Here is a 25,628-nt window from a genome sequence, read left to right on the forward strand (position 1 = left end):
TGATATCCCACACATCTTGTGACCCAAGAAGTGCCTTTATTTTGATACTCTAATTGTCTTAGTTGTTGTTGTTGAGTGTCGGAACTTGGAATTGTGTCATACCATTTTCCATATCTCTCAATATAATGAGAATTTGCAAAATCCAATTGCACGGATGAATTCGGAACGCCGAAAAACCTTGGGAGGGACTTGGACAACTCGGTCAAGGGGCTCCAACTTGGCTGACTCGGCTCAACTCGGTGAGTCAACTCGATTTTCTGGTAGCAGTCTTCCGGCGGTGCGTGGTGGTGCGTCAGAACTCAGATTGAGAAAATTCTGGCGACGTCGGATTCCTCTCGTCGAGACCTTCGATCTTTCCAACTCGCTCTAATGCTACTTTGTTGGAAATAAAACACTCACACAAACAACTTTTATTAAAACTCAAACAAATATTACAAGAGTACTCTCACTCAAAAACAAGAACTACAACTCACTCTTATAAAACTTTGCTTCTTCACTCACTTAGAAGCTTTTAATTTTTCTTGATGCTTAAACTAAAATGGGGAGGGGTATTTATACTACTCAAGAACAATCCTACACCACACAAATAAAACAATTTAAACCATTAAAGTCTACAAATACCTAACTCTCACCTAACTAAATTGATGTAAGCAATGACATCTTCATCTAATTGATGTAAGTAATGACATCAATTTAGTTTGGGTTTGAGTTTAGGCTCCCATAATGGATCAAGTTTATGATCCAACATTCATAACCTGTGACTTGCGAGTTTGGATGAAGAGGAATTTGGAGAGTAGTTACTACGCCAAAACTTAAGCAAATAAGTGACACATACTGTTCGGAGTTATTTTATGGTTACTTTGGAATAATAGAAACAGAAGAGTTTTCGAACCGGAGAGGATTAAAAGGGAAGACACCACAGAGAAAGCTAAACACTTGACTGACGAGATAACTAAAGGAAATAACAGCCCGAGTACTAATGTAAAACAAAATGATAGACAACACCAAGAAAGATGGAAGCCCTCGGAAGAACAGTGGTTTAAAGTAAACACTGATGGAGCACATAACACTCGAACAGGCGAAGCCACTTGTGGTGGGATCATAAGGAATCACAAAGGAGCTGGATCTTAGGGTTTACAATGAAAATAGGGTTCTTCAATACATTGAAAGCTGAGCTGTGGGGTATTCTCCTTGATCTCCAACTTGCATGGAGAAAGGGAATAAAGCAACTGCAAGTTGAATCGGACAATAGGGAAGCAGTGAATGAAATCTTACTATCCTACAACACATCGAAAAATTGACAACTCGACAATGGAAGCTTCAGATTGAACATATTTCGAGGAGTAGAAATAAAGATGCAGATGCCATAATCAAATATGCTTCAACAATCACGGAAGGACTGAAGGAATTCATGAAACCTTCCATCAAGCTTGTTTCTTAAATAAGGAGAGGCGATCCTGATATTTAATTAAACGCCATTATATTTTTTTTGTAAACAAAAAAAATATATTATCAATAATTATTGAGTATAATGATAAATTACATTATAGTTTCATATTTAAATTTTGATAATAAAATTATTGAAAGAGTAATTATAAATTTAAAAAATTAATATATATATATATATATGACAATAAAATAAACATGAAAAAAATTGGTATCATCATTTGTAAAGTGCATTAACTTGCAAATTTTCAACTGTTATATTAAAATAAATTTACAACTTAATTTAAATGCAAAAGTAGGAGGATAGGTGGAGAGCTCAGGAAAGAAGGAGCAGAAGATAGGAGGGCAGCGCAAGAAGGCTTTTTTTTTAAAAAATTGACCTTATCACAAACTGTAGTTCAATTGTGGATTTCAAGAAACACATAGGATATTGAAAGGTCGTTAGTATGGAGGATAAGAGTAGAGCTCAGGAAAGAAGGAGAGCTCAAGAAAGAAGGAGAGTCTAGGAACAATATTCAAAATCAGGATCAACACACAACCACTTTGTTGAAAACATTCCATCGAAGATGGTCAGGAAAGGCCTCTAGTTTCTGTCTACTAGACACGGGGAGGTGATTGATAATTTCATAGCAAGGAGATTGAGTAGAGGTGGGAAATGTTTCGGTTTCGTAAGGTTTGCAAATAGAAATGAGGAGCTAATGTCAGGGGAGAGACTAAAATGGGACCTTAGTCCATGGAACTAGATTAATTGTTAAACTAGCCAATCCCAAGCCTGTTCAAAGTCTGAGGAAAGGAATTTTCAAAAGAGAAGAACTTATTAGGAGAAAAAGAGAGGAGAATATCTTCGAGGTCAAAACAGCAATAACTTGGTATGATGATGTGTTGGGTTCTGTGTGAAGTGATATATGTGATATATGATACGCATACATGACAAATAAAGGATCATATAATAAAAGAGATTAATGATAATGCTAAGAATGAAGATGTTGATATATGTGCATGTATATAGTTGTCATATGAATGGTTATCTGATATTTGTATTAAGTTAATAATTGAAATGTGAAATGTTCATGCATAGTTAAATATCTAGAGTTTTGATTATATATGTTTTATGCCTCACTAAGTCATAGACTTAGCGTGTGAGTATTTCACACATAGGTTCCGATAAGCAAGAAGAGAAGCTAAGAGGAGCAAGACATGTTAGCTTCTCCCTTCTGGATATCAGATCAAAACAACCTTTTATGTATTTGTTATTTGAAATGTAGTTGGCATGTATGATAAACAATTTGAATTGTATATGCTATGATAAGTTTATAAACTTTTATTTTGAAATAATATGAAGTTTTCTTTTAATGGGAAATTTTCATTATTTGGCACAAGTAAAGGTTTTGAAAGTTGATGGGACACCTCAGACTCGGATTCGGGTCGGATACGGGTTAGAGTTGTTACATTACGTTGGTAACCTATTTTAGAAATAAGAATAAAAACACATTTATTTAGAAATTAAGATAATAGAACATCTTATTATAGGAACAATAAGTATTGTATCAAGGATGGACTTAAGTAGGGTGGGTGAGGGCGGTAGCTCCTCCTAAATATTTAATATTATTATATATTTTAGATTTTATCTATGTATTTTTTTATTTAAAAATTATTTTGTTTCACTAAAATTTCAAGTTCACCCCCTTAAAATTTTATAATTTCAAATTTGTTCTCTGAACATAAAATCTTGTGTACGTCTTGATTAAGGTACATAAAAATTGAAGTCATGGTATAATGATAAACTTAACCCTATTAAATGCGTCAAAGAAGTTTAGAGAGAGCATGACTTGGAAATTGAAAAACAAAAGACAAACATGGAAGTTTGTTACTTGACAAAAAAAACATGTAAATGAGTCCCAACTCATATGGACCCTAAGTTTGCCTGAATAACATGTGCTCCTATTTAAGCGTATAGGACCTGGAGCAGCTACGAAACTCCATGATTTCTTCTCTCCGCCAAGCAAAAAAAAACCAAACGTAAACGAAAGGTGTTTTATAAGACGCTGCTAAGCTAACACAGAGAAAACCAGACAAACCAAAAAAAGAATGGCAGAACCGGTGACCAACGAAGCCCAAGACATGGTTCCCAGGGTCATATGTTTATTGTCTTCTTTGTTGGAAAGAGTAGCAGAGTCCAATGATCATTACCGGTTGTTGAAGTCGCAGAAGATGTCATTTTTTCATGGCACTACGAGGCCTACTATTTCCATCAGAAGCTATCTCGAGAGGATCTTTAAGTACGCAAATTGTAGCCCTTCCTGTTTTGTGGTTGCCTATGTCTATCTTGATCGGTTCGTGAAGATGCAGCCGTCTTTGCCTATCGATTCTTACAACGTACATAGGTTGCTCATCACCAGTGTCTTGGTTTCCGCCAAATTCATGGATGACATGTAAGTCTATGATTCCTGGAAAAATAACTGTGGGGTTTTCATTTTCTTTGCTCGCCTGGTTTTGATCTGGGTTTTCATATTTGAAGATTAAACATTTTGTATATGCCATGGCTCTTTCAATTTTCAACTTCAAAATCCGTCATTTTGATGTTTGATTGAGCTTGCAAACCTTGTTTATTTGTGCTGATATTTCCTTACCTGCAAGATTTCAAGCAGGCATGTGAGAACATGAAAATCTTACAGCCATGTGAGAGAACACATCATTTCTGACCAGACAACATTACCCTAGATGTGCTGGTGTTGTCTCTATCAACCATGGCACGCCTGTAAATTCCCCATAAAATTTTAAGAGCTTACGAATATGACAGCTCAATAAGGCCACGCAATCAGTAATTAATTATTGACTTAAGATCCTCAACTCATTTCACAGGCAATCATAGCAGCTGTTTAACCGTCATTTTTTACTTTTTAACTATACTCATAAGCAATTAAACCCTTTTTTCAGGCATTACAACAATGCTTACTATGCCAAAGTGGGTGGAATCAGCACGGCAGAGATGAACCTTCTTGAATTGGACTTTTTATTTGGTTTGAGCTTCCAATTGAATGTGACACCTACAACTTTCCAAACCTACTGCACTTCTCTCCAAAGGGAAATGTGGATGCGAATTCAATCCCCTCTACAACATTTCCCTCAATCTGTTAAGATCCATTGTTGTTTAAATGAAGATGAATCCAACCATCACCAGCAACTTGCTGTTTAGGTCATTGTTCTTGTGGTGTTTATCACAGACAAGGCCACTGATGTCGTGTTTCGTGACCCCAAAAATGAAGATGTTGGCTCAGCACTTTGATTTCAGACATGGAAGTCAAAAATCTCATTTGGGTTTCTCTGCTTTTCTCTCAATGTGCTGTAAGAACATTCCAAACGTCATTTATTGTGGTTTAGTCATAGTTAACTGCAGTTCACCCTAATTTAGTGCAATTATATTTGAAAATTTTGTGCTTACAGTCTGGCCAACATATATATATATGTATGCATGTATGGATGGATGGATATCCAGATCTTTTACATTTCGAGATATTTCATTCAAAATGCATTATTCAAATACAAAGCTGATAAAACTTGAAAAGTTTACGGTACCCCCAATGAATAGAAATGAAGTTTTGATATAACTTCATGAAGGACAAAATGGGAGAACAGTTGACAGTTAAAAACATTGGCAGGGGGGAAAGCTAAGAGTTTCAAAGCTTAAATGCTTGAGCTTTTACAACGAAGAGAGCCATTTATTATGCTTCCCAACCTCTGAGAGTTGCATGAGCGACACGGTTAATGAGTAGAAAGGCACCTGTCGGAACCGTCTTTCGGTTGAACCCTGGAATTAGGCTTCAACTTGAATGAATTGGGTTAGAGTCGCCACCGACCATTTTAAAACGAATTTAGGTGGGTCGGACACCATCTTACCTGATCTGTGTTGTACCAGAAACGTGTCGGGTTCGGTAGTCGGTTACAGTCAAGGAAGGATTAGCACTATTGATCCGCCATTTCGGTACCAATTATATTGCCGGTTATCCTAGTTACGAAAATTAAAAATTAAATTAAAATTTAAAACATTCTATTCGAATTACTTACCATTGATCAGAATTCTTCTAAAAAAGGGGCCGAAAATGTTAGAAAAAATATTTAAATAAATAAAAAAACATAAGAACAAAATAAGATAAAAACAAAAGAAAAAAATAATAATAATTAAATAAATCAAAAGGGAAAATAAGATAAAACAAAAAAAAATATATTAAGTAAATCAAAAGAAAGGAAAAGAAAATGTAAAAGTAAAAATAGAAATAGAAATAGAAAGGAAAAAACAAAAAGGAAATGAAAAGATAAATCAAAAGGAAAACAAATGCAGAATAAATAAAAAGAAAAATAAATAAAAAATAAAATAAAATAAATAAATATATATATATATATATATATATAAATTAAAAAGATTAAAGAAATGATAATAAATAAATCGAGACAATGAACAGTTGAAAAATTAAAAGGACTAAATTGAATGAATTGAAAATACATAGGTGAAATTAAAATAGGTGACCAAATTAAACATGCATAAAATTGAAAATCAAAATTAAAAATATCAAAAATTGATTTAAGTGACAGAAATGTAAAATCTGAGAGTTACAGGCCCTAAAAGGGGATTTACCAGATTTTAAAATTACACATCGACCCCTCCTCAAAACTACGTCATTTTGGGGAGGGTATTTATATCTTCCAACCGACGTTTAAGGCCAAAGCTCTCTCATTTTTACATTTTCGATCTCTCTCTACAAAATGAGAGAAAGACATTTCTCTCATCTCTCTCTAATCCGGTGGTAACCCGGCCACCGTCCAGTGGCCACTCCTCCGCGCCGGTCGACGCACCGGCAGCCGGAGATGACGGCCGAAAATAACCCTCAAACTCCCAGAAAACCCCATCCTCGACGTAGATCTAACATACAAGCCTCGGGTTTTCACCTTTTTGAGGGAAACGCTTCGCTTTCCGGCGCCTTTCCTCCGATGATGTTCTTTGTTGGTTTTGATGAGAAAAGGCTTCGCCTTTGGTTTCTTATTATGCTTTGTTGTTGTTTCTCTTGTTGGTTGTGGGTTCTGTTTATTGTGTTGGTGATGTCCTCGGTCTTACTATTGGTCGATGTTATTGTGTTGATAGTGTTTTGGGTACTGTGTGGTTTCTTTGTGATAGTGTTCTTGTTGGCTATTTGTGTTTCTCGGTGTTATTTGGTTGTGGTTTTGGCCTCGGTTTGAGGTTTACTGGATTTGTTTTTGCTCGTTGTTGGTTTGAACTCTCGGTTTACTGTTGATGGTCCCCTCTGATCGTTGAGTCCCCGGGGTATTTATACCCTGCTCAGTGAACCAGTACCTCGGGTTGTTCCATTTTGCTCGGGGCGTTGCTGCTGAAATCCCGAGATGGTTCAGTCCCGGGATCCTCGGTCGACGTCTGGCCGTTTCGCGTGACCCTTGACCTTGCTGCGCGGTGCCTTGACTTTATGGTTTTCAAACCCTAAACATCATCTGGTTACTAGACCATTTCGTAGGACTTTTGGGCTATTTCAAGCCCGGTTATCTTGGACTTTATTTTAGACCCTGAACAAAAAAAATAAATGTATAATAAATAATAATAAATGATAATAATAAATAATAATAAATAACAATAATAAATAAATAAATAATAATAAATAATTAATTATATTAAAAAACTATATAATATAATTTTTTTAAACGTTTCTTTTTTAAAAACTAAATATTATATATAAATTTTCAAAAATGTTTTTTTAAAAAACTATATAATTTTCAAAAAATACTTTTTTAAAAACTATATGATTTTCAAAAAATGTTTTCAAAAATTATATTTTATATAAGTTTTCAAAAATGTTTTTAAAAACTATATATTATATAAATTTCAAAAAATGTTTTTAAAAACTATATATTATATAAGTTTTCCAAAAATGATTTTAAAGACTATATATTATATATTTTCCTAAAATATTTTAAAAACTATATATTATACAGTTTTCAAGTGTTTTAAAAACCATATATTATATACATTTTTAAAATGTTTTTAGAAACTATATATTATATATGTATTTTTAAACCGTTTTCAAACTATAATTTATATATATATATATATATATACAATAATAAAAATGTGGACGAAAATGAGTGTATACAGCTGCCCCTCTTTGTCCTTTGCCGTGGAACGAAAAATAGGACAAAGATAAAAAGACACAAATTTTCGTCTGATGGAGTTGAATAATAACTCCTTGTCGAATTGGGTAGCGGATGGCTCCTCCGATGCGAAGTCGAGTCCATCTTGAAAGATATGATATGAAACCGTAATTCGGAGTTTGAATCGAAATGTGGCTTCTCGCCTCGGTCTTTTCTCTGTTTGAAGACTTTGGTTTGAAAATTCGACTGGAAAATATTTCTTTGACTCCACCATCTGGTTGACAAACTACCGAGCTGAATAAAATCGAACCCGAAAAGTCTTCGTTGACAGATAGATTTTCTCGACTTAAGCTACGCTGCCGGAAAATGGTTTATTGTCACTAAGGCACGGTTAATCCAGATCTTTTTCTTGACTTGAAAACCTCGATTGCAGTCAGATAGTAGTGTGATTGAGGTGCCACCGAGCTGAATAGAATCGAACTCGACAATTTATTGATAGATAGCCCTTCATGCATTGAACTATGCTGCAAATGGTGTGTCTTGGAGCTAAGCGTAATAGAACTCAAAGGTCTTTGGTGGCAGATAACCCTTCTAGCCTTGAGTTATGCTGCAAATGATGTGCCCTCGAAGCTGAGTGTAATCGAACTCGAAGGTCTTTGGTTGGCAGATAACCCTTCTCGACTTAAGCTATGCTGCAAATGATGTGCCTTGGAGCTGAACGTAGTCGAACTCGAAGGTCTTTTGGTGACAGATAACCCTTCTAGCCTTGAGTTATGCTGTAAATGATGTACCCTCGAAGCTGAGTGTAATCGAACTCGAGGGTCTTTGGCAGATAGTCCTTCTCGACTTAAGCTATGTTGCAAATGATGTTCCTTGGAGCTGAACGTAGTCAAACTCGAAGGTCTTTTGGTGACAGATAACCCTTCTAGCCTTGAGTTATGCTGTAAATGATATGCCTTGGAGCTTAGCGTAGTCAAACTCGAAGGTCTTTGGTTGGCAGATAACCTTTCTCGACTTAAGTTATGCTGCAAATGACGTACCCTCGAAGCTGAGTGTAATCGAACTCGGGGGTCTTTGGAAGATAGCCCTTCTCGACTTAAGCTATGCTGCAAATGATGTGTCATTGAGCTGAGTGTAATCGAACTCAAAGGTCATGAGTTGGCAGACAACCCTTATAGACTTAAGTTGTGCTGTAAATGATATGCCTTGGAGCTGAGCGTAGTCGAACTCGAAGGTCTTTGGTGACAGATAACCCTTCTAGCCTTGAGTTATGTTGTAAATGATATGCCCTCGAAGCTGAGTGTAATCGAACTCGAATGACTTTTGTTAGCAGATAACCCTTCTCGACTTAAGTTATACTGCAAATGTTGTATTAAAAAAATGGCTCCCCTTCACATGTCTAAGCTGGTCGTAGTTCTTCAGGTGTTCTCCTGAGCGAGTCTGAACCAAATATGATTTTTGGATGATTCCCCTTCACAGAAAACCCACAAATAAATTCTATCAGCCGGATATCTTCCGTCGTTGAATTGAAATCTGGCTTTAAAGTATTAACTGAAAACATGTTGCTCATGGTGAGTTTGAGCCGAACTGGATTTGATTTGAATTGGTTCTCGAACCTATCTGAAATTGGTTCTGAGATGTCAAGTCGGTTGAGATGTAGCTTCTTACTGTCAGGTTAAGCACCCACCATCCTTCTTTGAAGGCGCTTGAGAATCGAGTATCCTTCATCCTGAAGTCAAAACTTGACTCTAAAAGCTGCAAAAAACGTGTATGCTAAAATGATGAATGTGATGCACCTAAGTATGTCTAAGATGCATGCACTATGAATGAATTATGTCTTATCTCTTGGATGGAGTCTCGTGCTTTGTCTGCCAATCTGGTCTATGAAATCGATCGTGCCCCATCCTTTTTCAAGCTTGGGCTTTACAGACCCTTCATATCTGAGACTGTTCTTTTTGAAAATGTTTTTCTCATTTTTCTTATTTTAGGAGGGAAAATGATAAAAATGCTATAAAATATTGTTCACAGTTGAATCAAATTGTAAACGTGAGTTCAAAGAATATCAAAGGAATCAAGAGCTCTTTTAAAGCTTTCAGAGTTACAGCTCTTTGACAAATGTTCAAATAGATGAGTTGGTTTTAGGTTGGCCTCCTTTCTAAGGTTTTGTTAACCCAAAATGTCATTTTTTTAAATATCGCAACATGCTTTGGCATTTCAATTGGGTGCGAACAAAATGACGCAACTAGTATGATCAATTACTAGACCTTTTATTTCGGTCCTCTGAAATCTTCCATTTGTTCAAGTTTTGTAGGCTCCTCTAACAAAGGCAGTGCAAAAATATCGGTCTAAAAATGAAATTCTTGAGTGCTCGTGTGAAATTGACTATAACAGGTGTTCTTTAACTCCCTTAGTCCATCATTACCGAAAATTTCTTGTTTAGATAAATTTGATTTAATTTGCCATTATCTGGCTAGCCAAATCCATAAAGCCAGGGCGTTTAACCAATTGCTTTAGATGGACAAATTATCATTATAATCAGTTTTATCAAGTTCACTGAAGGGTTCATCTCATCACAAGGTCTTCGACCGGATAATAACAGTGGAGCAAACACCGAATTGCTAAGTGTTCGAGCAATGTCATGGTTTGAACATAATCTATTCATAAGGCCAGGGCTTTCAAGTTTCCTCTATAACCAATTGCCTTAGTGGAATAACTCAGCTTTGCGGATTTAATTTCTTAAGATTGTCAAGAATAACCTGTTATAGTCTAGGTGTTGTTGAAAGTCAAAAATTTCATCTTTAGAGTTCAATTTTCAAGCAACTGACCTAAACTAGATCCACCTACTCGACTATTTCATCTGTAAAGATCATAATAATCACTGAACGTCTTAAACGAAAAGTATAGTAATTGTCATATGCAAATGATGCCCCATGTTGTTCGCACCTTATGAAAGGAAAAAGTTATATTGGTTAATTACAAGAGCAGGGTACGATGTTTGAGTGTATGTTTTGGGTAAGGTTAAAGTCATTGTTTTAAATCATGTTACTTTGTCAAAGATCCGTAACTTTGAACCATTCATAGAGTTTCTTAATTCAAATGATATTCAAAGAATTGCAAGTTTGCAAATGTGATTCATTGCTTAACATCTTGAAAGTAACATAAATTTCTTTAAAAAGTCCTTACAAAAACTTGAGAAAAATGAAGAAAAAACAGATTCAAACAGAATGCCTCAAATGATGAAATGATCTTCCTCACTTGGATGCCTCCAAGTTGTTGAAGTCGATCCAGTTGTGGTTACGCATCTTATGTACGACTCTTTTGAATGCGTTACAGTTCTCAATTGTGTGCCCTGGGATACCGTTGTGATATTCACAATGCGCATTCTCATCATACCACTTGGGGTATGGGGGCTTCATGGGTTCCACCGGGTATGGTGACACTACATGTGTGTCAAGAAGTTGATGGTAAAGCTCTTTGTAGGTCATAGGAATAGGGTCGAAATGTTCCCTTTCTCTCATTGGTTCTCTAAAATCTTGTTTAGAAGTACCTGACGGTACAGCTGTAGTTGATTTCGGTTTGGAGATCGTAACACCTTTACTAGCATGGTTGATGTTGTTAATCTCTCCATCCCGCTCTCGCATAGGAGGTTTCCTACTGGCCTCCCCATCCTTAATTTTGCCTTGCTTTATGGCCGACTCAATCATTTCTCCGGCCATAACCAAGTCTGAAAAGCTTCCTGATGTGATCGCAACCAGGTGCCCGAAGTATGGAGCTTTCAGGGTCTGCACGAAGAGCTTTCGGGTTTCCTTTTCATCAAACGGTGGATGAACCTGCACAGCCAAATCCCTCTATTTTTGTGCGTATTGCTTGAAACTCTCGTTATGCTTCTTTTCCATACTTTGTAGCATAACTCGATCTGGCCTTATGTCATTGATATGCTTGTATTGTTCCATAAATGACTTGGCCATGTCCTTCTATTTCTTGATATTTGATCGGCTTAACTGGTTGTACCACCGAATGGCTGAGCCCGACAGACTCTCCTAGAAGCAGTGGATCAGGAATTGGTCGTTTCCTTCATATCCTGTCATCTTTCGGCAAAACATGGTGATGTGAGCGGATGGACAACTGTTCCCATTAAATTTCTCGAATTCCAGGTACTTAAATTTTGGAGGAAAAACCAAGTCCGGGACTAGACTGAGTTCTGCAGCATCGATTTCATGGTAGTCATGGTCTCCTTTGACTACCTTCATTTGGTCCTCCAATTGTTTGATTTTTTTTCTCCATCTTCCTCGCTTTGTCATCTTCGTCCAAATCCGGTACATGGTAATAACCCGGATTGTTCTTAGGGTTAAATACAGAGGACGAGGGCTTCGCTTTTGCAGCAGATGAGTCCCCTCGAAGTTCCGGTAAGATTTCAGGTGAGACCACTACTTGTGGGGTAGGTTGTATAGTTACCCCTTTCGATGAACCTGCCCCAGGCGCATTGGTCTGTTGTAGGCCAACTAACTTGGCAACGATCTGATCAACCAAGGACTCTTGGTTTTTCATGATTGCATTCAGAGTACTCAGACTACTCTGGTTTATCTTGTCTTCAAGTTCTTTCTGCAATTTTGCCATGTTCTCTTCGATCTTCTCTATTCTTGCTTTCATATTCTTCTTTTTCAGGCGGGTGTTATGCGGATGGGGTGTGTCCAACGCTTGAGACGGTGTATCCAATATTTGCTCCTTTTGATGAGACATGTATATGTTAGTTAATATGAATGCAAAGAAAATAACAAAATGCAAAATGTCTAAATGCATGATGCATGAAATGTCTGAGGCATTGATCCAAAAATGTGTCTGTTATTAAAAATAACCCTTATTGGGGACAAAAGTGTTTTATCTTTTAAGAGACAAAATATTCTGACAGCTTCTAACATGCTGACTAGTCTTCCGCCTTCATCCGTCACCGGTTGAATAACCTTTCGAACCGCTCTGGCTTCTCTGGATGAACCGTGCAAATGACGAGTTGTTTGCCCCAAAAAAAAAGTCTCGAATGACTGCACCTCCGGCATTTATCTTTTGTTGAGCTTGTTCCCAACGAATACGTCATTGGAGCCCTTAATTGATAGGAACTGTGTGAAGTCCATTTGCCTATTTCTTGAATTCGGTAGAAATGGTCTCCAATTTCAATTATCATTTTTCCATTATCGTCTTTGAAGTGACTCCTAAGATCAGTGGTCTTCATCTTGCCCCTGCGACTTCTGCCAGTCAGTTCTTCAAAGATAGACTTTCATTGTGCTTGATGTAGACCCGGTTCATTGAGTCCTTTATAATGGAGTATAGTGATATACTCTTCAATTGCGGACACCACATCTTCTGGATTAAATGTGACACATAATCTCCTTGTAGACTGTCCTCTGCATTTTCATCTCTTGTATTACAACCCTTTTGTCCATTAATGCAGATTATTCATGTTTAGCAAACACGCTTTTGGTGGATCAATACCTCTTTTAAATGATGCAAGTGATGAAAATAAAATGAAAGAGAAAAAAAAGAGTTAGTGAGGTAAAAATAATAAAAAATAATCATGAAAAATAAAAGTCCTACCCCACATGATATCTACCCGAACATGCTTAATATTCTTACCCAGACATGATTTCTATCATGCATGCTAATTTCAAACAAATCCTAACAGCATATTTGTCTAATCTGCATGCTTTGAATAGAAAATAAAGCAGGAAACAAAATAGCCTAAGGTTTGGAATGAGGTTTTGGAGTGGGCTCTAATTCCCTATACTCTCCCGGTTTAGGTTCTAAAAAATGTACTCGAGTTCTCTTTGCCGTTGTCCCCATGGGCTTGCCAGACCCTTAGTCCTAAGCCTATTACAAGCTTATGTGGACTAAGTTAAACTCGAGAGGAAACATTCTCTTATGCCCATACGGAGAATAAATTCACACGAAGCCATAAGATATATGAATCCCGAAGGTTACTTGCTAGGCCCATACGGTGAATAAATTCACACGAAGGCGTCGCTTTCGCCCCCACTTAAAAGGGTTTAGAGCTCGGGTATAGAGCTAGAGATTACAATTTTAAAAAATATCTGAAATCATTAAAAAAACGTTAGTACAACTATTTATTTGAAAAAATAATAAAAGATAAATTATGAGAATCGAATAAATAAATTAAAATTTAAACTTGTCATTTTCGCTAAAAAAGACAACCGGAAATTAATTTCGGCCTGACTCACTTACCTGTCCCCAGCAGAGTCGCCAAGCTGTCGGAACCGTCTTTCGGTTGAACCCCGGAATTGGGCTTCGACTTGAATGAATTAGGTTAGAGTCGCCACCGACCATTTTAAAACGAATTTAGGTGGGTAGGACACCATCTTACCTGATCTGTGTTGTAGCAGAAACGTGTCAGGTTCGGGAGTCGGTTACAGTCAAGGAATGATTAGCACCCTTGAACCGCCCTTTCGATACCAATTATATTGCCGGTTGTCTTAGTTGCGAAAATTAAAAAATAAATTAAAATTTAAAATATTCGATTTGAATTACTTACCATTGATTGAAATTCTTCTAAAAAAGGGGCCGAAAATGTTAGAAAAAAATATTTAAATAAATAAAAAAACATAAGAACAAAATAAGATAAAAACAAAAAGAAAAAAATAATAATAATTAAATAAATCAAAAGGGAAAATAAGAAAAACAAAAAAAATATATATTAAGTAAATCAAAAGAAATGAAAAGAAAATGTAAAAGTAAAAATAGAAATAGAAATAGAAAGGAAAAAATAAAAAGGAAATGAAAAGATAAATCAAAAGGAAAACAAATGCAGAATAAATAAAAAAAATAAAAAAAACAAAAAACAAAATAAAAGAAAAATAAATAAAAAACAAAAAACAAAATAAAACAAAAATATACATATATATATATATATATATATATAAATTAAAAAGATTAAAGAAATGATAATAAATAAATCGAGACAATGAACAGTTGAAAAATTAAAAGGACTAAATTGAATGAATTGAAAATACAGAGGTGAAATTAAAATAGATGACCAAATTAAACATGCATAAAATTGGAAACCAAAATTAAAAATATCAAAAATTGATTTCAGTGACTGAAATGTAAAATCAAAGAGTTACAGGCCCTAAATAGGGGTTTACCAGATTTTGAAATTATACATCGACCCCTCCCCAAAACTACATCGTTCTGGGGAGGGTATTTATATCTCCCAATCGGCGTTTAAGGCCAAAGCTATCTCATTTTTACATTTTCATGATTTATATCAAATAATAAATCTAATGTGATAGTAAGGTAACACAATAAGGGTAAAATGATGATTTACAGTATTTATGATTTATATCAAATTTTCAGGATTTTGAATCAAATCGAAAGAAACAAATCCAAGCACTGTGATACTTGCCAATCATTCGAACCGAGATACTTCATGAATATTTTCTTCTTAATACCAACTACACTAGTTGAATTGATCACCTCCAGAATTATCATTAAATGTATATGGAGGAGACGGGTAGGTATTCCGGTGATATTTATCTTATTTCTGTATTACAACAGTATTAAGAATGACAAACGTGTTTGGGTCATGCTTCATAATCTTTAGAAGAGGTATAACATTTAAGTTTATTGGTATTTTCATAATTTATCCAATGTCATTCACTTATTTTTAGGTCATGAGGGTATTTAGATCATTTCAGTACTCAAGATTATTTTCGTCATTTCGAAACTCTAGATTATTTTGGCTATTTCAATCAATTCATATATATATAGTACTTTCGATAAATTGGTCTTCATATATTTATTCAGAAATTAAAATATCCTAGTATGTTGCAATCTTAAAGGTTAAGAATTAATTATCAGAATTTTCTAAACAAATCAGGAGTTTAAAACGGTGAATCCACAGTATATCAAATCAAGAACGAATTCTCAGGTTAATTCCACAATCAAGGTCAATCCATGATATTTTTACATTTCAAGGGTAATTTCATAAGTTCTTATCCTAACATTTTCGATGTTAAAACTTTTACCAACAATAATCAGAAGTTAAGGATTATAAGGTTAATTACTTTACCGATTAATTATTGAACTTGGAATTATTTATTATCATTCTTCTAGGATCTTACACAAATTATGCGAGTTTTATTCAATCTACTAACTTTTTATCGCACTCAATTCGAGCTTTGAAGTAATTAACTCTACACATATGACTAATCATAAGCATTCATGCATTAATCAATACCAACGTGTTCCATGAAGCAACGACAGTAGAATAAATTGGTTGGATTTTATTACGATAGGTCGGGGATTACAGGGACAACGACAGTGTGGTACAATGACGACATGGGTGGCCAGAATCGAGAAAAAAAATTGGAGCGAACATTTTAACTCCAACAAATGTTCGAAGGGTACTCCACGACTAACATCAGTGTTATTTGACGAGTGGCCAACGGGGTTTGGGTCGCGGGACGTCAAAGATTTTGCCGATGGCGGTGGTGCACTGCACGGCTAGTCGGAGTTTGAATGACGATGAGGGTCGACAGGAAATTTTAGAGTTCTAGATATGAGTTTGTTTCAAACAGAAATAATAATTGGGTGTTATAAACTGATATAGATAAGTTATAAAAGATATTTTTATTATTTTATTTCAATGAACATAACCTATCCTAGTGGTGAAGACATAGTTCTCCATGCTTCTGGATGTGGGTTTTAAAACCAGCTAACCCAACATATATATTTTTTTGGGTTAAAGTGGGATGGGTAAATTCGGGTTTAGGACCTTAAACTAGTAGAAACTTGTTAAATGACCCTTAAAGTTCATAACCTTGCAATTTGATCCCAAAATAAGTTTAATTAAATAACTATAAATCAAGCTTAAAAATTGGGTGTGACACTCTTCGCGATGATATATTCTTCATAATGTTTCTTTAATGATGCTTTTTCATTTTGTATTATTAAAATTTGTGTAAAATTTAAATTTCTAATTCCAAAAACAAATTCAAAATTCCTTTAACTTCAACCTAATTATTTTATTTTTTTCTCGTTTATCTTTGCACCATAAGATGTAGGTTGGAGATGATAATTTTTAAGACTTTTTGATAAGTTATATATATATATTGTATTAAACTTTTTATATTTTAATGACCTAAATTATTTATAAGTCTATTTTTGTTAGATTTGGACAAATTGGGAATCAAATTGATATTTCATCTAAAATTTAGAAATCAAAATGATATTTTATTTAAAATCCACATCTGAAATTAGTAATCTATCTAAAGTTTAGGGGTTAAATTTAAATTAACCCATTTTAATGCCGTGTGAGACCATCAAACTAAGAGGAGTTAACGACTCAATCACCAAAATATAACAATCAATAATATAAATAACCAAAAGTAAATAAATTGATAATGTATGTGATTAAAACATAATTTTTTTTTGAATTTGATGAACAATAGTATACAAATATAAAAGAAAATTGATTAATTCAATAGTTTACCCCAATAATTAATGAACGAGGAACACAATCTCTAAATTTAAGATACTTTTACTTTAGATAATTTATATTGGAGTCATTAAATTTTAATATTGCTTTAATTAAGGTTATTATCGTCATATGATATATTTATGTGTATTTTTCTTAGTAAGTTAATATCTTCCGATTAGATAATAACACATGAAATAATTTAATGAAAACTATATATATAGATAGATAGATAGAATATGATGTGATTTGAACCTAAAATTCTTAAGAAGAGTTTAATATTTAATCATAAAATTATACATTATTATTATAATTTTAATAAAAATATTATTTAAGTTAAAGTATAATTAAATTTATTTTTATTTATTCTATTTTATCAAAGTGTATTAATTGTAGTATAAATTACAAAATGGTATAATAATATATTTTTAACATTGCAGAAGTTTTAATGCCGTGTGTCAAGTCATTAGTGGGACCATCTTAAAGTATTGATTTGAATTATGCAGCAAGCTTAATGGTGCATGCAAGAACTATAAAAAATGATAGGCGGAACCAGAATCACTCCAAACCTCATGTTTACAGATTTTTCCTCACAAATTTATCTTATAAATTAGAGTCACCGAGAAAATAAACACAATATCAACAATAAAATAAAATGACAGGAAAAAAAAGAATCGAAAACGATGGAGTTTATGCAGCAATCTGCATGGTTGTGTTCTTTGCTCCGATCGTTCCATCGCAGAGTATATACATACCGGCGGACAAATCCAAAATAAATGATTGGTTCAGTAGCGTTATCAAGCCTCTCAATCAAAGGGTTGGCGCTTTAAACCCAGAATTGGGTGAGGCCGAGGCTGAACCTAAAATCATAAAGGTTAAGCAAGGTGACAGTGGAGATTTCACTACCGTCATGAAAGCCATCGACAGCGTTCCAGTCGGGAACAACAAACGCGTTGTAATATCTATCGGACCCGGATCTTACCAAGAGAAAATCATGATCCCTCGAGACAAGCCTTACATTACACTGATGGGAGACCCCAAAAACATGCCCAATTTGACGTTTGATGCCACCGCCAAGGACTACGGAACTGTAGACATCGCCACTCTCACTACCTTGTCTAATTACTTTGTGGGTGCTTATCTCACCATAGCAGTAAGCTCCAGAATTTAACCAGCACATATACTTCTATTTTAACTCAAATTATAATTGATGTTTAAATTTTATAGAGATAGTAAGAGAATATTTTGAGATATTTTAAATTTTAAAATAAATATCGAACTTTAGTGTACATGAGATATTATGTATATGTATCCTTAGCCAGTAGTTGCATGTATATGTTATCTAGGTAGACATTGAAATCTAAATTTCTTTAGATTAATTATTTATTTTATTGATGGTGTCTAATATGAATTTTATTTGTATCCGTCCATAAAAAAACATCTATTATTAATACATATGTGCATACCCTAGAACATATTTCTTGAAGGGCATGATGAACTATACGTTTATAATAGATTATTATTCTTCTCACCCGCATAAATAAAAAAAATCGAACCACATTAAATCTCATCTTTTACATGTATTATACACGTTGATATCGTTTTCTTTATTTTCTCCACTTATAAATTCTTAACAACATGTTCTTCCTTGAATTGAATACATAGTTAACTTTCATTAATTTGTTAACAATTATATATAGAACAGTGCTCCAAAGCCTGATGGGAAAAGGGCAGGAGCACAAGCGGTTGCCTTGAGAGTATCCGACGACAGATCGGCATTTTATGGCTGCAACATATTCGGTTTTCAGGATACATTGTGCGATGACAGGGGGAACCACTTCTTCAAGGATTGCTATATTCGAGGCACCGTTGATTTCATTTTTGGAAGTGGGAAATCTTTATATCTGGTATACATTTAACAAAACACAGGAAATACGATATATATATATATATATATATATATGCCAGAATTTGATTGGAAAAGTGGGATGCAAGACTCGGAAATATTTGTAGAAATAGATCCAAAACTTACAGTAATCACGGCACAAGCTAGAGAAAGTTCATCGGAGGACACCGGGTACTCCTTTGTGCACGGAAAAATCACCGGAACGGCAAAGGGTTCATTTTTGGGGAGGGCATGGAAGAGCAGTCCGAGAGTTGTTTATGCTTATACTAAAATGACCAACGTTGTGAATCCTACCGGCTGGTCTCATGAAATGCAACCAGAAAGAGCCAAGTAAGTTGATGGTCAATGTTTATAGCACACACTAATCTTATTGATTAATTATGATAATGGTGATTATTTTTTTGCAGAACTGTTTACTATGGAGAATACAAGTGCACTGGAGTAGGCGCATATTCCAGTGGGCGGGAGCCATTCACCAAGCAGCTAACCGAAAAGGAAGCAGAACCATTCCTGTCGCTTGACTACGTTGATGCCACCAAATGGCTGCTCCCTCCTCCGAAGATCTGATCAATCTATGCCATGTTAATTAATTGCAGACAGTATATAAGTTAGTAATTGAACCAGGCTTGTTTCATTGTTAGACGTGGTCGAAATAAACTAGGCTTGTTTGTTTTTTACCTTTCGTTTTCTTGCTATGGCTTGTAATATAACAGATAGCCCATTTAAGTAAGAGTCAAAAACCAGTTTTTTATACGATTTCATCACTTATATTATTTTGATAATTGAGAATTTTATTTTCTGTAGAGGATTCAGATATAAGGAGAACGTTTGTAAGATATATATATATTATTAAGAATGAACCGAGGGGACAGACAGTTAATTTTTAAATTCTCTTATATTTTATATTTTTTATGTATTTTTTATTAATGATATGTTTTTATCATTTTAAAATTTGATAAGTTAACTTTCCTCTAAAAATATATTTCTATGCGAATTATTATTATAATAAAAAGATTCTAAACGGATATGAATTCATAATCACTCCATGTTGTTAGAAAAAAGCAATAGTAGTAAAAATAATTTGGATCAACACTATCAAATTTACTATTTCTAATTAATCAAACGATACATGTTATTGTGGTTTGTGCTTGTGCTAGGTTATGGATTTGTTTTTATCATTTCAAATTAAATTTTAACTTTGACATGAATGCATTAAATTATTGTTATTTTAAATAAACAATTACTTTTTAAAGGTTTTGATGCTCGTGAAATTGGAGTTTAACAAAAGTATGAAAAAATATAATTATGTTGTGAAATAAAGAAAAAGAAAGTATACATAAAATTTTCTTTAAATTATATACTTATAATAATATGTTTTAAATATCAAATAAAACTATAATTCTAATAGAAAATAAATCTTAATAATAAAATATATTGAAATTTACCAATAATCAGTTAATTTAGTGTGATGAGACACTAGATTCCTTAAGCAATATCAAGATGATCATTTATGTTTGTATTTTATCTATTTCTGGTCATTGATTTCAAAAACATAAGATGTTATCACTTTCATTTTTATTTAACTAAAATGTGGTCACATCGAGTTAATTGTCGTTAACAATAATAAAATATTTTGATATCATCATACATTTGGTCTTTATTATTTACACATTCTCTCAATTTAGTCATACTTTTAATAAATTAAAATAAATTTAATCCTCCAATCGAATGATGTCACATGTCATGCCATGTGTCACCATTTGCGCTACAACAAATTTGTTTATTTGCGGCATCTAAAATATTGTCATTGAAACTTACATTTAAGTCACCATTTGTATTTTGTGACGTAAAAGTTGACGTCACGCTAGGTGTATCACTAAATGTTAAATGTGACAATGTATATATTTTCGTCATGTTTTCTAAACATATCGTGACGTTAATGCATAACGTCACATTATAATTTGTATTTAGTAATAATTAATTACGTCATCAAATAATATAAAAATTTATCAATAATTATTTGTATCGTCATTAATAATATAATATTTTTTATATTAATGACGAAAAATATATTGTCATAATTTCTTTATTAAGATTATAAAAATATAAAACTACAATAAAAAGCAAAACTTTTTGAAATTTACAATAAAGAAAAAAACTAATTGTAATTACAATAAAGGAAAAAACATTTTGGAATTTACAAAAAAGGACAAAACTTTTTGGAATTTACAATAAAATACTAAACTTTTTGAAACTTACAATAAAGTACAAAACTTTTTTGGAATTTACAGTAAAAAGCATAAAATATTTTATAAATTACAATAAAATAAAAAACTTCATAAGAATTACAATAATGACATTTCTTACAAATAACCCATGATTTTTTTTTTGTTATCTTCTTCTTTGCCTTTCCCTTAGTAGCTTTTCTTTCTATCTCTTCTTCTGAAGGAGGTTCTTCAATTGGTGGTGGAACCCATGAGAGCAGCCAACACCTAGTTTTATCTTCCGCTTCCTTGTCACCTTTTTGTTACAGAATTTGACCTTTCAGCAGTTGCAAAGAAAACAATAGAAGAAGAAAATGTAAGTCAATATCTGAAATAATCGAGCTTCTAAGGTATAATCAGGCGCAATATAAAAATGTTCCATCTTCAAGTCATCGACCTTTTCCCACCCTATAAGAATTTAAAAAAAAATAGAAAACGCATATCTAAGCAATTCATGATTCTGATAATCCATAGATTTATAATCAAATGTGATGAGGATACTTAAGGGAAATAAGTTGCTTCAAATATTCAATAACATGGAATCCACTAATGTTAATTGGATGGAATCCTTTGTAAATTGGCTCTCCATTAACAAATTGTGTTCAAACAAATTACATTACAATTTGAACTTCAATGCACTTGCTTCATGTTAGTCAAATCTAATATATGAAAATCTAAAAATTAATATAACATATACCCTAGCAGCTCCAACGCTGCTAGGAATGATATTTATTGGAAGCAGCTCTACCGACTCTCTTTTCCTTCGTTGATGGTCCATCAACAATATTTTGTGTAGCTGAATTAATATAATAGAAACATCAGCCAATAATACACAAATGGTTGCAACAAGTATCATAACAGCTCAAGTACTAACCAATAATAGAGTGGACAATGGTCATAAGACCCTCGACAAATGGTTTCAAGAAGTATCATTAATGGAAAAAAATCAGATGAATAATGCAATAACTCACCAAAGGATTAACTTCGCGTTTCTCCAAAAGCTTATTCACTTCAATATTCTTATAATATACAACATTCTCCAAAGTCTATTACACCAAAATAAATGTATATTAGAAAAAAAATTGACGATAAACTGAGAGCAGGGTTGCAGGGTTTTTAAGGAACCAAACACAAATGACGAAACCCAAGCAGTACATATGTCTAAAGCTTAAAAACATATAACCTAATATGACTAACAATACTAATATTTTATTATCCTATTTTTTATTTCCATTATAGCTTGCCGCATGTTTCCATTTATTTTCCTTATTGTTTTCGAAAGAATGAATCTCCTAAGAATTCACATTCCTTTAAACCTCATCTTATACGCATATATTATTATTAAAACGCACGAAAGTGATTATTCTACTTTCTTAAGAAATCATATAAATTCGAGACCCCAATAAAACAAATTTTACATTTTCCATAGGTTAACCCATACCTTACTTATTACTATTTAAATAATAATATATTTTACTTTAGCATTCGAAAACCATGGAAGGAATTGGACCTTGAAGATTTCATAACTCTATCAACCAGTCGATAATCAATAAAGGGTCGGAAGAGATAAACAGATCCTTACCCGTCAAAAACGAAGGCACAAAGAAAAAATAGAGAGACAACGATAAACGGTGGTAGCATTCGATCCCAACGGTGATGCCTCAAGTGACCACGTACGATCATACAAATCAGCGGCGGCGCGATGGTAGCAGATAACCCAGGCAACGTCGCTAGCTTCTAAAACCTAAGGATTGTTTTTACCTTTTGCACACTCACGCTACAAGGAAAGAATATTGCTTTTTTTTTTATTTAATTTTAGAGATGGTAATCGGCTGCAAGCTTTAGGCTTTACCTCCAAATACCCTTAAAGTTTATTTTTATTAGCATTAAATTACATATACATATAAATATATTAGAAAACTCTTTTAAAAATAATTCTTTTAATTCACCAATTTAAACGCCACTTATACATACATATATAAATTACTCTCTTAATTCACATGACAATTAAAAATCATTTTTTAATACTTCAAACTTTTAGTTTTACATTGAGTGTAAGTGGATCTTAATCATACTAAAAACTTATTTTTTAAAAGTATATATAAAAAGATAAAAACTAATGGTTCGGTCCTTAAATAATTTATAGCGTTGTTCAATCAATTAATTTAGCCATTGATCGAATCAAATTAGTCAAAATTATATTAATCAAACTTATTTTTCTTTAACCATTAATTGAATTGATTTTTTAAAAAAATTATTAACTGAGCTGAACAAAGTTCGATTATTTCGATCAATTTTTGGATTAACGGAAATTTATTATAATTTTTTAGATAGATTAATTTTATTTTAAATAATTTTTTACCATATGGATTATAGTTTGATTGGATCTTGAAAGTTTAATGTGTATATTGTTGTTAAAAAATAATTAGATCTTGATCTTATTAGGTTTGTGCTTAGTGTGTGTGTATATATATATATATAATATTTTTTTATTAATTAATCAGTTTCAAATCGAATTAATCGTTAATCAAATTTTAAAAAAATCTTAATCATTAACCGATCTAACATTTAATTACTTGACCAACTAACCAAATTCAAATTCAATTTGATCGATTAATTCTGTTAAAATCTAACAATGTACACCCCTAGCAGTCTATAATTCACATTAATTACTTGGAATTTCTAAAAATTACGAATTGACCATTGAAAATTTATATATTTTTCAATTTAATTTGAATTTCATAATTAATATATTGAACATTAAATTTAAACCCCTTTTAATCTTGATTTTGGGGCTTGACTTATATAATTTTCTTATTAGTACTCAACTTATAGAAGTATATGTATTAAACAAAAAAGGTCTTCAATATATATATAAAAGTTTCAAAAATTCAAAACATTATTTAAAAATGTCACTAATAAGATTTTGAATTAGTGGTGTATCTAAGATGTCACTAAAAGTTTTTTTTTTCAAAATGTTTTTTCAAAATTTTAATATTATCATATAAAATATAAGAGATTGTGACATATAATTTCCTTCTTCACGTTAAACTTATTTTTTTGAACGAATAACACACCATCTTTTATATCTTACATAATATGATGAATCAAATTGTTACAAATAAAACTTATTAGTGACAAATTTAGAATGTCACTATTTCAAATCATTTCGTCATAATAATAAATTGTCACTATTACTTCCATTTATTAGATACGATTTTAAGGTGTCTCCATTTAATCTAAATGTCATTAAAAGATTTCCCACCAATTTTTTTGAAGATAAATTTTGGATCCAAACGTATAGTGATAAAAATTAATGACCATTTTTAAAATTGTTATAAAATATATACAATCAATCACTAAATGTGACGAAAATAGAAAACGTCACGTTTATAGTATATTTTGTGACGTTATATACAATGTCATATAAAAATTTTGTCATAAATTGACCAATTCAGTTGGAGAACTAACTTTATTTTAAATTAATATATTTATTTCTACCGATCAAAGAGTGACATGTGTCACCCTCTGGTTGAAAGAAAACAAAGAAAAGCAAATTGAGGCAAAAAAAAGATTCAAACCTTGGTCATTTAAGAAACTAAACATGTATCCAATCATTAAGCCAATACCATTGCTTGGTCTAAAGTAGACAACATGGTGTATATATTTTGTATCTTAGTGTATAAATACTTAATTTCACAATATTTTATATATATTAACTTAAAAAATATTTTTATATTAACTTATTAAATATATTTTATTATTAACTTAATTTAAAAATATTTTTATTTTTATTTTCATTTAAAATATATATTTTATGTTAAAATTTATTTAAAGGTATGACTAAATTTAGAGAATATGTAAATAACATGGATCAAATGTGTGATTATATCAACTATCACGTCACATATTTTGTTAATTGTTAACATCAATTAACATGTGATGACCACATCTTAATTAAAAAATAAAAGTGATCATATCTTATACTTTTTGAAATCAGTGATCAAAAGTGGACAAAATATAATCATAAGAGATAATCAGTGTAGCTAACCCTAAAAATTAACTACACAAATGTAACGGTAGAAAAAACTTTAATAAATATATATACTAAATTCTCATTTAAACTAATAAGTTGAGCATTTATATCTTCATTTTTCTTATAAAAACTCAACACGATCAGAAGAAGTGACATTAATTGTTTGTTTTATAGTGCGTCAAGAAATTGCAGTACCACTACATGTAAAAGTATTCTTAATTTATAATCAAACATAATGATGATCAAATGAAATAAATATTGTATATATGTCAAGTCGTGTATGATTAAAATGATACATTAATACACTAATAGCACTTAAATATGTCACTTCAAGATAAG

The 25,628-nt window shown here is 32.6% G+C and overlaps 2 protein-coding genes across 2 annotated transcripts; both read left to right on the plus strand.

Annotated features, from left to right (window-relative positions):
* Nucleotides 1–3,422: 3,422 nt before the first annotated feature.
* LOC120215731 (cyclin-U4-1-like) lies at nucleotides 3,423–4,874 on the plus strand. Its single transcript, XM_039213322.1, has 3 exons — nucleotides 3,423–3,878; nucleotides 4,384–4,808; nucleotides 4,844–4,874. The coding sequence occupies exons 1-2, from the start codon at nucleotides 3,535–3,537 to the stop codon at nucleotides 4,640–4,642; spliced, it is 603 nt and encodes a 200-aa protein (XP_039069253.1). The 5' UTR covers nucleotides 3,423–3,534; the 3' UTR covers nucleotides 4,643–4,808; nucleotides 4,844–4,874.
* Nucleotides 4,875–17,738: 12,864 nt separating this feature from the next.
* On the plus strand, nucleotides 17,739–19,557 carry LOC120215918 (pectinesterase PPME1-like). Its single transcript, XM_039213445.1, has 4 exons — nucleotides 17,739–18,236; nucleotides 18,784–18,990; nucleotides 19,078–19,319; nucleotides 19,397–19,557. The coding sequence occupies exons 1-4, from the start codon at nucleotides 17,739–17,741 to the stop codon at nucleotides 19,554–19,556; spliced, it is 1,107 nt and encodes a 368-aa protein (XP_039069376.1). The 3' UTR covers nucleotide 19,557.
* Nucleotides 19,558–25,628: the final 6,071 nt, after the last annotated feature.

The sequence above is a fragment of the Hibiscus syriacus genome, unplaced genomic scaffold, assembly GCF_006381635.1.
Source record: "Hibiscus syriacus cultivar Baekdansim isolate YM2019G1 unplaced genomic scaffold, ASM638163v2 tig00110156_pilon, whole genome shotgun sequence".
Lineage (NCBI taxonomy): Eukaryota > Viridiplantae > Streptophyta > Magnoliopsida > Malvales > Malvaceae > Hibiscus > Hibiscus syriacus.